The following is an 11,986-nucleotide window of genomic DNA, read 5'->3' on the forward strand; positions in this document are numbered from 1 at the left end:
GGGCATACTTCATTCTCCAGGCCCAGCCCCACAGCCTCCCAGGCCCCATTGACCTTCCCCTGGCAGCCCCCTGGTTCTCCCCCTCTCTAGGCTCTTAGCTCCCTGGAGGCCATGCAGACCCGGGACTCCTCGGGCCCACCCTCCTCCCCCACCGTTAGGCTTCTCTTTTTCTCTTTGCTGACACTGCCTCAGTTGGAGCAGCCAGCCTGGGTCCTGGTCCAGAGCGAGGGCTCTGGAAGAAGGAAGGGAGGGGAGGGGAGGGAGGGAAAAGGGGAAGGGGAGAGGAGGGGCAAGGAGGGGCTCCCACCTGAGCCTTCTTATGCTGGGGCACTCCAGGCTAACAGTCCCAGCGAGCATGCCCGAGGCCAGCTAGGACCTCATCTGCCCTGGGGCTGGGCCAGGGGCATGGGCCCGTGCTGGGCTGCTCTCTGGCCAGCATGGAGGCCTGTTCCCTCTGCCTGTTTCTTCAGCCTTCAGATGGACAGAGGACCACTTCTGCAAGGCTGTGGAGATCCCCAGGGGCCCAGACCATGACTGTCCAGCCTGGCTAAGGCTCTTTGGGTCCCTGTGCCCGTGGGATGCCAGACAAACCCAGACCCAGCAACAAGAGCTGAATGAAGGGATTTTGCTGAACTGGGGATCAAGTTGTCATGGGAGGAGATCACATGCCAGGCCCCGGGGGAGGGTGCTGCCTCCTTGGTCACTGTGAAGCGTCCTGCAGGAAGCTCTGATGCTCCCCTGGTTACCAAGGCCCCCGGTGTTGGAGCCCTAAACACAGAGCAGGAAGTCCCACCCGTGCTCCAACCAGGCCCCCGTGAGAACTGTAAGCAGGGTCCGTGCTGCTCAGGAGACAGCAGGTCGGGCGCCTCCTTCTCCTGGTTGCTGGTAACATGGGCTTTTCCACGTTCCTGGGACACGAGCAGCTCCACTGTACAGGTGTCTCTGGCTCAGCTGGGTCTGGCCCCTTTTCCTGCTTCATGATCTGCATTTATTCTACCCACCTGTGACGTCGCAAGCAGAGAAGGCTCCGCAAGCAAACGTGCCCTTGGTTACGTGAGGGAACGCCAAACCTCAGGGCCCTTGGGAATGGAGAAGCACAGGGAATACTACTCAAAGGATCAGGAAGGAACATGTCCTCAGTGTGTGTGGGTCTATACGCACGGGGCATACATATTTTCTAAACTGAGCCTTTCCTTTAGCTCAGCAAACGATGGCCCCTGGGCCAAATCTGGCCCACCATTTGTTTTTATAAATAAAGTTTTATTGGCGTGCAACAACCCCATTGTAGCCCCTTTTGCACTACGACAGCAGGATTGAGGAGCTGTGACACAGCCTATAAAGCCTGCCAAGCCAGAAATAGCTGCTCTCTGGTCCTTTAAGAAAAACTTTGGGGCCCCCTGGGTCCGGCAGGATGCATTTGGCTGGGGCTGGGCGCCTGACAGCCTAGAGGAGCTGGAGGGGTGGGAGGGCAGAGGGCAACATGCCGAGCTCTGTTTTTCATTGACTGGACTCTGGAGGCTCCTCCCCCCAGCAAGGGTTCAACACCCTGGCTGTCAGGCTCTGACATGCGGGAGAAGCGTCAATAAGGGGTCAGATCACAACAACAGCAAACAAGGACAGGCCGAGGGTGTAGCGGGAGCCCATCGACCGGCCTTGCCTCCGGACACCAGCACAAGGCCCCCTGGGAAATGTTCCGAGCACTAGCCAGGGCCAGTGTGGCCCTGGGGCCCCAGGCGGCAGGCTGGGTGCGGAACATGGCCTCCCACCAGCTGCTGGTGGCCCCCCCGAAGGCCCTGCTGAAGCCCCTGTCCATCCCTAACCGGCTTCTGCTGGGGCCTGGCCCTTCGAACCTGGCTCCACGTATCCTGGTGGCCGGAGGGCTGCAGATGATCGGGCACATGCACAAGGAGATGTTCCAGGTAGGCCATCCAGGTGGTGGCAGTGGATGAGCCTCCTCCTCAGCTGGGAGAGGGCAGGGGGAGCAGGGCCTGACCTACGTGCCCTCTGCCCCCAGATAATGGATGAGATCAAGCAAGGCATCCAGTATGTGTTCCAGACCAAGAACCCCCTCACACTGGCCATCAGTGGCTCAGGGCACTGCGCCCTGGAGGCCGCCCTCTTCAACCTCCTGGAGCCAGGGGACTCCTTCCTGGTCGGGGCCAATGGCATCTGGGGGCAGCGGGCCGCGGACATCGGGGAGCGCATCGGTAAGACATGGGGCCTCCTGCCCGCCCCCCCAGGTGAAGCCGGCAGACCCACCCCACACACCCCAGGAGTGCCCATCCCCCTTCACGACCCCACCTCCCTGCCGGGTCAGCTGCTGCCTTCTCCAAGGGGGCATCAGGGTGCTCGAGAGACACCCACCTCCCAGGATCCCAGAGCTGAGGACAGCGGTTACCAGAGCACGTGGGGAGACAGCGCTGCGGGGAACCTGCAGATTTCAGCACCAACCCGAGAGCCCCCACAGCTCTCCTGGGGACCCAGGCATCACCTCCACCCTGTGACAGGACAGGGTGTCAGAGGCTGAAGCCCCCTCCCAGTATCTCAGAAACAGCCCTCTTTCTGGAGATGCAAAATACAGAGACACAGACAAGGTTTTCACTCTCAAGAGTAAACTTTTCTGAAGAGAGACAAGAATCAAAAGCAGGAGTGTGCCGTGGGTTTAATGATTGATCTCGGCATTTGGAAACATCGCGAATGTCCTGCATGGTCAGCTCCACACATGGCCACACTCAGTCCTGGTTAATGGACAGCCCCCAGTGGCCCAAGGAGGTCCCCACCTCTCACCTGGTCCCCCTGAGTCCACACACTGGTTTTCAAAGGGAGGTGGCACGGGGGCAGAAGTCAGGCCCCGTTGGGCCCCGGCACCCCTGCTCCAGAGGGCTGCCCCCAGTCCGCACCCTGGCCCTGGGCTCCCTCCTGGAGCTTGGGTGGTCCTCCGGCCTCTTCCTGCCTCCATACGGCTCTGGGGGTCGGCTGTGCAGGGGGCCACGGGGGCTGGGCAAAGGGGTCCTAGAGAGAGCAGGGGCCTGGCTTCCTGGAGCCTCCACTCACCCTATTCCTCCTCCACTCAGTCACTGAATGTTGCTGGGCAGGCACAAATCCGGCCAGCCTTGTGCAAATGCTTGTTCACTTCCCGGGTGAGGATCCTGGCTGGGGGAGGTCCGCCCAAGGAAGGGGCAGTGCCACTGAGCCTGAACGCTCTCATCCCAAGTGCCCCAGAAACCTCAGCTCACAAAGAACAGCCTCACTGAGCACACCCCACCTTCCTCTTCCCTCTGGCTTCTTTGGGCTGGGATGGGCGGGTACCTGCCCTCACAGGGGCCGCCTGCTCAGCACAGACCCCCGTGGCCAACACTGCGGAGGAGGGTGCTCACCCCTCACTCTGCCCCTGCCCTCAGGAGCCCAAGTGCACCCGATGATCAAGGACCCTGGAGGCCACTACACACTGCAGGATGTGGAAGAGGTAGGGTGGGGGCCCCTGGCCCTAGGGAGGAGAGGGAGCCGGCCAGCCAAGGGGGCTCAGGGCTGGGAGGCCGGGGCTGGCGGCTGACCCTCAACGCTTCCCAGCACCAGGTGACTGGGCACAGGAGGAGCATTCCAATACCTGAGAGCGGGTGGAAAGCCTGATAGGGAGGGTTCTGCCTGGCAGGGAAACTGAGTCAGGAGCCCAGTCCTGTGGGCTGGGCAAGAGGGGCTGAAGGCAGGATGTGCCCTGACACACAGGATGCCCCGTCAGGAAAGGTCCATCCCAACCAGGCAAGACCCCGGGGACTCAGTGAACCTCACCGTAGCCCTAGCAGGACAAGGTGGGAGGCTGGCGCCATTCTTCCTCGGTCTCTGGAAGAAAGTCCTTCCCTTCCTGGGCAAGCCCACCTCCCAGAGCCCAGAGGCTAGCACAGCACACACACAGACAGGGCATGAGGCTCTTTTCCGCTGCCCAGATCTCTGCCATCCACGGGGAAGAGGAGGGTTTGGGAGGCGGATCCTGCCCTGCCCTCCCCAGGAAAAGTCTTTCTGGGCCCAGGGGGAGTCCGAGCCCGCTGGCTCTGCCCACGGCTGTCACACTGTCCCACACAGGGCCTGGCCCGACACAAGCCAGTGTTGCTGTTCCTGACCCAGGGGGAGTCATCAAGCGGTGTGCTGCAGCCCCTCGACGGTTATGGGGCGCTCTGCCACAGGTGAGCCTGCCCAGGGGCGGGGCGCTGGGGGCGGGGCCAGGCATACCTCAGGGTCCGGCTGGGGGCTGGAGGTGCGGGCGGGTCCCTCCAGTCTGGGAGGCAGCAGGAGAGACCCAGCCCCCATCTTGACCTTCTACCCTCCCCCCGCCTCTGTCACACGGTGTGCGGCTCCTCTGGGGTCCTCTGCCCACCTGAGAGCAGGATCAGGTGCTCGGGGCACCCAATAAAGTGCCCACTGTCCTCCAGTCCCCATGGCTGGGAAGGGCGTGAGACTGACCCAGCTACCCGGGTCCTAGGAATGGCTGGGGCCTGCCCCCACCTTGTCCTGAGATCCAAGAGCCCCAGAACAGCCTCCTACCTCCGCTACCCTCCTCCAGCCTCCCCAACCCTGCACGGAATGGGCAGGACCTTGGGTGTAGCCAGGTGGGACTCCCTCCTGTGACCAGCAGTCCTGCTCTGGAGAGTTGACCACGGGATGGAAGGAGAGAAGCTCTCTCCAACCAGGCAGGATCACCCCGACAGGGCTGCCATCCACCCTGGGGGACAGGGGGGCTGACTGGCACTGCCCCAGCCAGGACAGCTCGTCCCCTGGGGTCTTGTCTATGCTTTATGCCTTTAAAAAAATGTATTTAAGTAATCTCTATGCCCAACCTGGGGCTAAACTCACGACCCCGAGATCAAGAGTCGCACGCTCTACCAGCTGAGCCGGCCAGGCGGCCCCGTGGCTTTTTTTTTTTTTTTCCTAAGAAAACATGGAGATGGAGGAGAGTCAAAGCTTTCAGCTCGGGCTGTTTCTGGACTCTGTCCTCCCTGGGCTCTGGATGTACAGCCAGCACACTGCTGGCAGAAGGAAAGCCCAACCTTGTGTGCTCTGGTCCCCGGGCCCCACTCAGAGCCCCAGCCCGCCCCCAGGATCACAGACCGGAGGGGCAGGCCCTCATACACACCTGTGGGGGGGGGAGCCCTGTGCACAGGCCGGCCGGGCCCGTGCGGACACCTGCTCTGCCCCTCTGCTCACCCCAGTTCCCACACAGAGCTGGTCCTGGGGGTCTGGGCATCCAGGAGGACAAACCCTGGGGGAGGCAGAAGGCTCCCAAGCTTCCCTGCTGGCCTTCTGGAGGTCCTCGAGGCCCTTCCCGAAACTCCAGAGAGTCTGAAACCTCCCGTGCTTCCCCATACTGCCTTGCACCCCCAGGTACCAGTGTCTGCTCCTGGTGGACTCGGTGGCATCCCTGGGTGGAGTCCCCATCTACATGGACCAGCAAGGTAAGCCACGCCCCCATCACCCCGCAGCTGCGGGGCTCGGAGGGTGTGGAGGGTTCCGTCTGGCAGTGCCTGCAAGCTCACCGTTAGCCCACACAGTGGATTAGGGCCCCAGGGGAAACTTCATCTCCTCCCCCAGGAAGGACGGGATCCACGAACTGATCGACACCCCAGTGTTTCTGCTGGGTTGTCAGGCCCCAATGTGGGGAGCAAGTGGGAGGGAGAAGCTCCTCCAGCATCTGGAGAGGCGCTCAGAACCCCTCAGGCATGGGTGGGAGAAGGGCCAGGGCCCCTGCCAGTGAGGCTGGGCCTCAGTTTCCCCATTGGCTGGCACCCCACCAGCCTGTCACATGCAGTGAGCACTGTTTGCAGGGTCACCTTGCAGGCCAGCCCAGGGAAGCCTTGCAGGCCCAGCGTTTCCTCAGAGAGGAAAGTCCGAATCCACACGGGTGGTACCTGTCCGCAGCCACCCACCCGGCTTGGTCAGGCACACTTCTCCCAGAACCTCTCTCTCAGGGAGCTCCGGGCAGGCAAGAGGGAGGGGGCCCTGGGGACGCAGTGCAGGGTGGCAGGGCTGTCCCCGGGATGCCCACTCTGCGCCCCCCGGGGCCAGCCGTCCCCACCGTGGGAGAGAAGGAGAGGCTCCAGCCCGGGTCCCAGGAGACAGTGCAGCCCAGAGAAGCCAGGGCTGAACCCGGGACACCCTCTGCACTTCTACCCTCCCTGCCAGCCCATCCTCAGTGGCGTCTGTAGACCTCAAGCTCAGGTTGGTGAGCTGTAGCCATGTTGTTCGACGTGTCTGTCCGTCGGCGTCCTCTGACTACCTGAACGCACCACAGCTCACGCCTCTCCTGGCGGCGGGCCTTTGGGTTCTTTCCAGGTTTGCGCTTTCAGGAATAAACCATAGAAAGCGTTTCTGTCCGTGTAAGCCTTTAGTGCACGTTGGTTCACAATGGTCTCTGCTGCAAACGGGTGCGACACTCGGATTTACAGCTACGCGTCGCTGGTGTCTCTGGCATAAAATCCGGTTTTCGCGGAAGTCAGTGGGCTCTTACTCAAGATGTGGCAAGAAAACCTGTTTCCCCCCGTCCCCTCTGCCAGCCCCACACGCCCGCTCGCCCCTGATGCCACCTGCGTGGGCTTCTCTACACCCAGCTGACCGTAAGCGGGTGGCCTGCAATTTAACTCAATCTCCCCGGACACAGTGTCAGGTCGCAGAGGTTAAGGACTGAGTCCGACAAGACGGTCAGCCTTGCTTCAGATGGCACCTGCAATGATCCCGCCCTGGGTGGAGCTGGGCCCCCCCCAGGAGCATGCGCCTCTCCTCTCCACAGGCATTGACGTCTTGTACTCGGGCTCCCAGAAGGTCCTGAACGCGCCTCCGGGGACTTCACTCATCTCCTTCAGTGACAAGGCCAAGTGAGTGACCCCCGGGGCCCCCGACCCGGGGCTGGATGGGCAGTGAGGCCGGATGGCCCCTAAGGAGGGAAGATCGGAGCAAGGGAGGGAGGCACTCCGCGGGCCGTGCTCGGACACACCGCTGGACTGCTCACCGCCCATCCTGGACAGGTGCCCGCCCTGGACAGGTGCCCGCCCTGGGCAGGTGCCCGCCCTGGGCAGGTGCCCGCCCTGGGCAGGTGCACTGAAGCTCTGAGCTCACAGGCAGGTAGCCGGGGCACGGTGAGGGTCACGGGTATGAGGCTAGTGGCCTCCAGAAGAGTCTCTTCATGGAGCCTGGGCTTGTGTGTAAGGATGCAGGACCTGGCATTCTGGAAGTTCCCCAGCTTCAAGCCAAGGACTGGGGGTTCCATGGCCATCCCCAAGGCCCCCACCTCCGGCTCAGTGTCCAGGAGCTGATGCACAAGCTTCTTCATGGGGTTGGTCATGGACTAGCTTTGTCTGGCTGCCCCAGTGTCCCCCACATCCCCAGTGTGCAGACCCTGAGCCAGGCCAGGCAGGGATGGGGGATTGGCCCCAGCAGAGGATTACCATCGGTGGCACTCGGCCATTTAGCAGCACAGAGATAATCTCGGATGTGGTGGGGGTTGTACGTGGGTGTGGGAAGTCTGAGCTGCCTGTGGGAGGGCCACGGAGGTGGCTGGGTCTGAGTATGGAGCTCGGAGCTCAGGTAGAGGCCCTGTCTGTTCACACTGATCTGGACAATAGGTGTATTTAAAGTTTCCAGACCAGCTGCATTACTGGGGGGCTGAGAGCAGACGAGCCGAGGTCCCCACTGTGCCTGGCCCAGGAAGGTGCAGGGGCTGGGGAGGCACATAGCCTGCCTGGGCCTGAGCACAACCACAGGGGTCCGGGGGGGCCTGCCCCTCTGGCTCACTTCTGCGAACCAGGAGAGCCTGACGGGACTGCCCCTAGGTGCCCCAGCCAGATAGGCAGGCACTCAGGCTGGTCCTTCCTTCCCAGAAATAAGATCTACAGTCGGAAGACGAAGCCGGTCTCCTTCTATCTGGACATGAAGTGGCTGGCCAACATCTGGGGCTGCGACGACCAACCCAGGATGTGAGGACCACAGGGCCGGGGCTGCATCTTGTGACCTCTCCCCACCCCAGTCTCTCACCAGTTGTACACACTGGGTTCTAAGCCCATAGCCCAGCTGGAGCCCCAGGATTCACCAGGGTCAGGCCAGCGATGCCCCTGGGACTGGGGGCTCAGGTCCAGCAGCACGGCCCCCACCACCCTCCCACTGGGCCCTCTCCTCTCAGAGTGCCCGTGCACCTCCGGGCACATTGGGCCTGGCCCAGCCACATCTCCCCATTCCTGGGTCTCAGTTTACCCACCTCTCAAAAAGAGGAGCTGAGCCAGGGGCTCCTTGTGAAGTGACTTTAGCTACAACCCAAGATCCCTTATGGCACACGCGGGGCTGAGGGGTGCCAGGAACCGTGCCCTACTCAGCAGGAACAGTGGCTTCTTGGGGCCACTGGGGCTGAGAGAGGCCAGGTGGAGGGGAGCCCGCCCTAGGTGATCTGGCCAGTGTCCTCGCTCTGAGCCTTGCTCTCCCCAGACCTAGCTGCTTCTCTAGCTCGGAGTCTGTCATGCCCAGAACTGGACAGCAGCTCCCTGGGAAGTGGGCTAGACCCATTGTCAGAGAGCCTGGCCCGCCCCTCGCCCAGGGACGCTGGACCAAGCCCCGTCCTGTCTTCCAGATACCATCACACCACCCCGGTCATCAGCCTGTACAGCCTGAGAGAGAGCCTGGCCCTCATGGCAGAACAGGTGAGGGGGGCGGGGCAGGCAGCAGCGTGGAGCAGGGGCGTGGCAGGGGCCGGACCCCAGGGGCAGCAGCTCCCAGGAGCCCCTGTGCTGAGGCCGGCCGCCCCGGGGAGGGCCCTCCTCTGGCCTCCATCAAGCCCTTCTGAGGAAACATGACGGGAGGGATTCCTGCCAACGAGGAAGAGTGGAATGAACCGTGTAGCCGAGAGAGGAGCATTGTAGGACAGTGGCTCTGAGCTGGAGAGGGCGGGCTCCACGCGGGAGCGCAGGGAGAGGGGCGGGAGGGCTGGCTGTGAGGGGGCCGAGGACAGAGGCCGGGGGTCAATGTGGTGATGGGGCAGGTGTGGACTGTCATCTGACCCCTGGGCTGCTTAGTGAGGTGCTCAGTGAGGGCCCGGCTGAGCGTGAGGGGGTTTGAGGGACTGGCTGGTGGTCCTGAGTGTCAGGGGGAACAACTCCAGCAGGCTGGCCTCCAGCCACTGCCAGCTCCCAGGGTCAGGGAGGAGCCAAGCAGGAGCAGGGGCGTGTGACCAGGGGGGTGTCTTCGTCCAGTGCTGCGACCACACTCTCAGGACACAGGGGGCCAAGCGTGGCCCCAGGCGTGCTGGTTCTGCAGGGCACAGGACAGGAGACACTTCCCCCAGCACAGCAGACTTTCTCATCCTGATGTCTCCCAGGGGCCATAGCCAGCCACCAGCCCAGAGGCCGGGAAGAGCCCCTGAGCTGTGGCTGGGCTCCCTGAGGCTGCAAGGCTGTGCTGGCTGTTTGCTCTTCTGTGTCTGCTCGCAGAGCCGCCACCCCAGCGCTGGGCTGGGAGGAGCTGAGGTGCCCTGGGAGCTGGGTGGTCACCAGCACCCAGGCTGGCCATGGGCTCGGGATGGGGGGCAGTGTGGCTGAGAGAGGGTGAGGCCCATGGACTAGGGGTTGTGGGGGTCCATGTGCTGGGAAGACAGGAGACAGTGGGTAGCTCAGAAGCCCCTTCCCCACCCGCAGCAAGGTGCTCCCACCTCACATTCTCCAGGGGCCGCAAGGCTCCATCCATTGGCTGGGCCCCCCATCTACCCCCCAGACCCAGACCATTTCCACTGCCCCGAGGTGGCTCCAGGTCTGGTCGCTGGGACAGAGCCAGGGCCCTGAGCTTGGGACTTGGGGGGTCTCTATGGGGATCAGAGTCCAGGCCAGGAGAGGAGCCCAGGAGCCCCTCTATGGCCTGAAGCTGCCACCCCCCATGGATGAGGGCGTTTCTCCGTCTCTCACGACCGAGGGAGGCGTCCCACCCTGCCCTCCCCTGTCGCGCCCGCGGGGTGCCCTCTGCCCACCCAGGGCCTGGAGAAGAGCTGGAGGCAGCACCGGGAGGCCACGGCGTACCTGCAGGAGCGCCTGCAGGGGCTGGGCCTGCAGCTCTTCGTGAAGGACCCAGTAAGGAGAGCAGGAGGTGGGGGGCGGAGAAGGAGAGGGTGGCGGGGAGGGGAGAGCTTCTGCCCAGCCCCCTCTGAACGGACACAGGGTCCTGTCCCTGACCCCTCCGGATCTGAGGACACTTAGGTTGACGCCCCTGCTCTCCCCCAAAGCCTCCCCACTTAAAGTCGTTATGGGTGACCTCTGAGCCGAAGACGCCCATCGGCCTCAGAGCCCTGGCAGTCCAGCCAGGCGGGGGTGGAGAGTGGGAGGGTCCCCCGAACCAGCCAGTCAGCCCAAGTTCCGGTAGGAAACAGAAGCTCCTTAGCCCCAGGGAGGTGTGACCCGCCCGAGGGAACAGACACACAGACACACCCAGTGCGTCCGGGCTGCTGGTGAGGTGGTGACCCCACTGTGCTTGGGCCCCTGCTTCCCCACTCCCTGCCCACCCCCGTCTCTGCCCACCCCTCTGGAGCCTGAGAGCAGGGCTGGCCGGGCCAGATCAGCTGGTGCTGGCTGCACACCGTGGTGAAGGTGGCTGAGTCAGGCGCGTCCTGCAGGCGATCCGGCTGCCCACTGTCACCACGGTGGCCGCTCCCACTGGCTACAACTGGAGAGACATCGTCAACTACGTCATGGACCATTTTGACATTGAGATCACGGGTGGCCTTGGGCCCTCAGTGGGGAAGGTAAGGAGACAGCAGCCACTCGGCGTGGCCAGTGCCAGGGACTGGCCACACCTACCACAGAAGCTACATTCACCGCCCCACGTGGAGCACTGTGTGCCCAGGCCCCAGCTGAGGTCAGCAATCATCAGGTCCCTGGGGCAGCAAGGGCATCCAGATGGGAACATCCTGCTCTGAACCCAGGGGTTTGTGCGGGGGGTGGGATCTGGGCAAAGGGAATGCTCCTGCCCCCCCTTCACCCCAGCTTGGTGACGCCGTGGGGTGCAGCACCCCCCAGTCCCCCCAGAATGGCCTTTCTCCCCTGCGAGTGGGCAGACCAGGCTGGAGGCCCCATGTCTGGGTCTGGCTGTGCCCGCTGAGTGGGCGATTCTGAGCGCTTGTTAGCTGACCGTCATCCTGGCCACCCTTCTTGAGCTCTGTGTGTGCTCTGCCTGGGTCGAGGTGGGGGGCTCCCTGTGTGTCTGGGGAGGGCGCCCACGCTGGAGAGCCCGTCTGCTCTGCCCAGACCTCGTTCAGGGCCGGGTCGACATCTGCATGGGGACCCCCCCCCACCCCCCACAGGTGCTTCGGATCGGCCTGCTGGGCTGCAACGCCACCCGGGAGAATGTGGACCGAGTGATCCATGCCCTGCAGGAGGCCCTGCAGCACTGCCCCCAGAATAAGCTGTGATTGGCAGCCTGTGGCCCACCCTCCTGGAGGGGCCCGGACGGGGACCAGGAGCAAACAGACTCTGCTGGACAGTTGGGCCCCAGGGGGCGAGGCATGCAGGAGGGGCAGGACCGGGCAGCTGCCCCAGCCCCAGGACGTCCTTCTCTTTGAGAGGCACCGCCCAGAGATGGACCGTGTGGGCTCAGGACCCATGGCACCTCCCCAGTGAGCCACAGCCCCTGCAGGTCCCTGGCCTGCCCCGAATACTCAATAAAGAGTCATTGGTCATCTGTCCTCATTGTGTGTAGGGTGGGCTGCAGAATCGTCCAGCAGGGAGTGACCACTGCCCCAACGGCTCCTTGGTTGGGGGATTGCTTGGGGGCAGATCCTTGCCGGGGCACGCCCCCCCCAGGACTGTTAGACAGGTGTGTGGGGGCCTTGTCACTATACACCTTGGCCCCAGATCTCACACCTGCAAAGAACACCCGCACACATGCCTCCAGGGCAACCCCCACAGCCTCCCGGGCTGACTCGTGACTCGAGTCATTGATGTTAAGGCCCCAACATGCCCCAGGCACACAG

General features: G+C 63.3%; 1 protein-coding gene across 3 annotated transcripts; it reads left to right on the plus strand.

Annotated features, from left to right (window-relative positions):
* Window positions 1–1,567: 1,567 nt before the first annotated feature.
* Window positions 1,568–11,697, plus strand: AGXT (alanine--glyoxylate and serine--pyruvate aminotransferase). 3 transcript variants are annotated; one of them, XM_027590006.2, is made up of 11 exons: window positions 1,568–1,919; window positions 2,015–2,207; window positions 3,402–3,466; window positions 4,081–4,181; window positions 5,377–5,447; window positions 6,779–6,863; window positions 7,866–7,961; window positions 8,606–8,675; window positions 9,996–10,091; window positions 10,631–10,759; window positions 11,318–11,697. In XM_027590006.2, exons 1-11 carry the CDS (start codon window positions 1,689–1,691, stop codon window positions 11,423–11,425), a joined length of 1,245 nt encoding a protein of 414 aa, XP_027445807.1. In that variant the 5' UTR covers window positions 1,568–1,688; the 3' UTR covers window positions 11,426–11,697. The 3 variants fall into 3 exon arrangements, with proteins under 3 accessions (XP_027445807.1, XP_027445806.1, XP_027445808.1); XM_027590005.2 differs by having other exon boundaries at window positions 1,581–1,919; window positions 9,905–10,091; window positions 11,318–11,693; XM_027590007.2 differs by lacking the exon at window positions 9,996–10,091 and having other exon boundaries at window positions 1,581–1,919; window positions 11,318–11,693.
* The last annotated feature ends 289 nt before the right edge of the window (window positions 11,698–11,986 follow it).

The sequence above is a fragment of the Zalophus californianus genome, chromosome 3 (assembly GCF_009762305.2).
Source record: "Zalophus californianus isolate mZalCal1 chromosome 3, mZalCal1.pri.v2, whole genome shotgun sequence".
NCBI lineage: Eukaryota > Metazoa > Chordata > Mammalia > Carnivora > Otariidae > Zalophus > Zalophus californianus.

Excerpts from the sequence above, each read along its gene's own strand:
- AGXT (XM_027590006.2), top strand. The coding sequence starts at position 1,689 with ATGTTCCGAGCACTAGCCAGGGCCAGTGTGGCCCTGGGGCCCCAGGCG. Across the intron at positions 6,864-7,865 it reads TCCTTCAGTGACAAGGCCAA|AAATAAGATCTACAGTCGGA; the intron begins GTGAGTGACCCC and ends CTTCCTTCCCAG. Across the intron at positions 8,676-9,995 it reads TGGCCCTCATGGCAGAACAG|GGCCTGGAGAAGAGCTGGAG; the intron begins GTGAGGGGGGCG and ends CTGCCCACCCAG.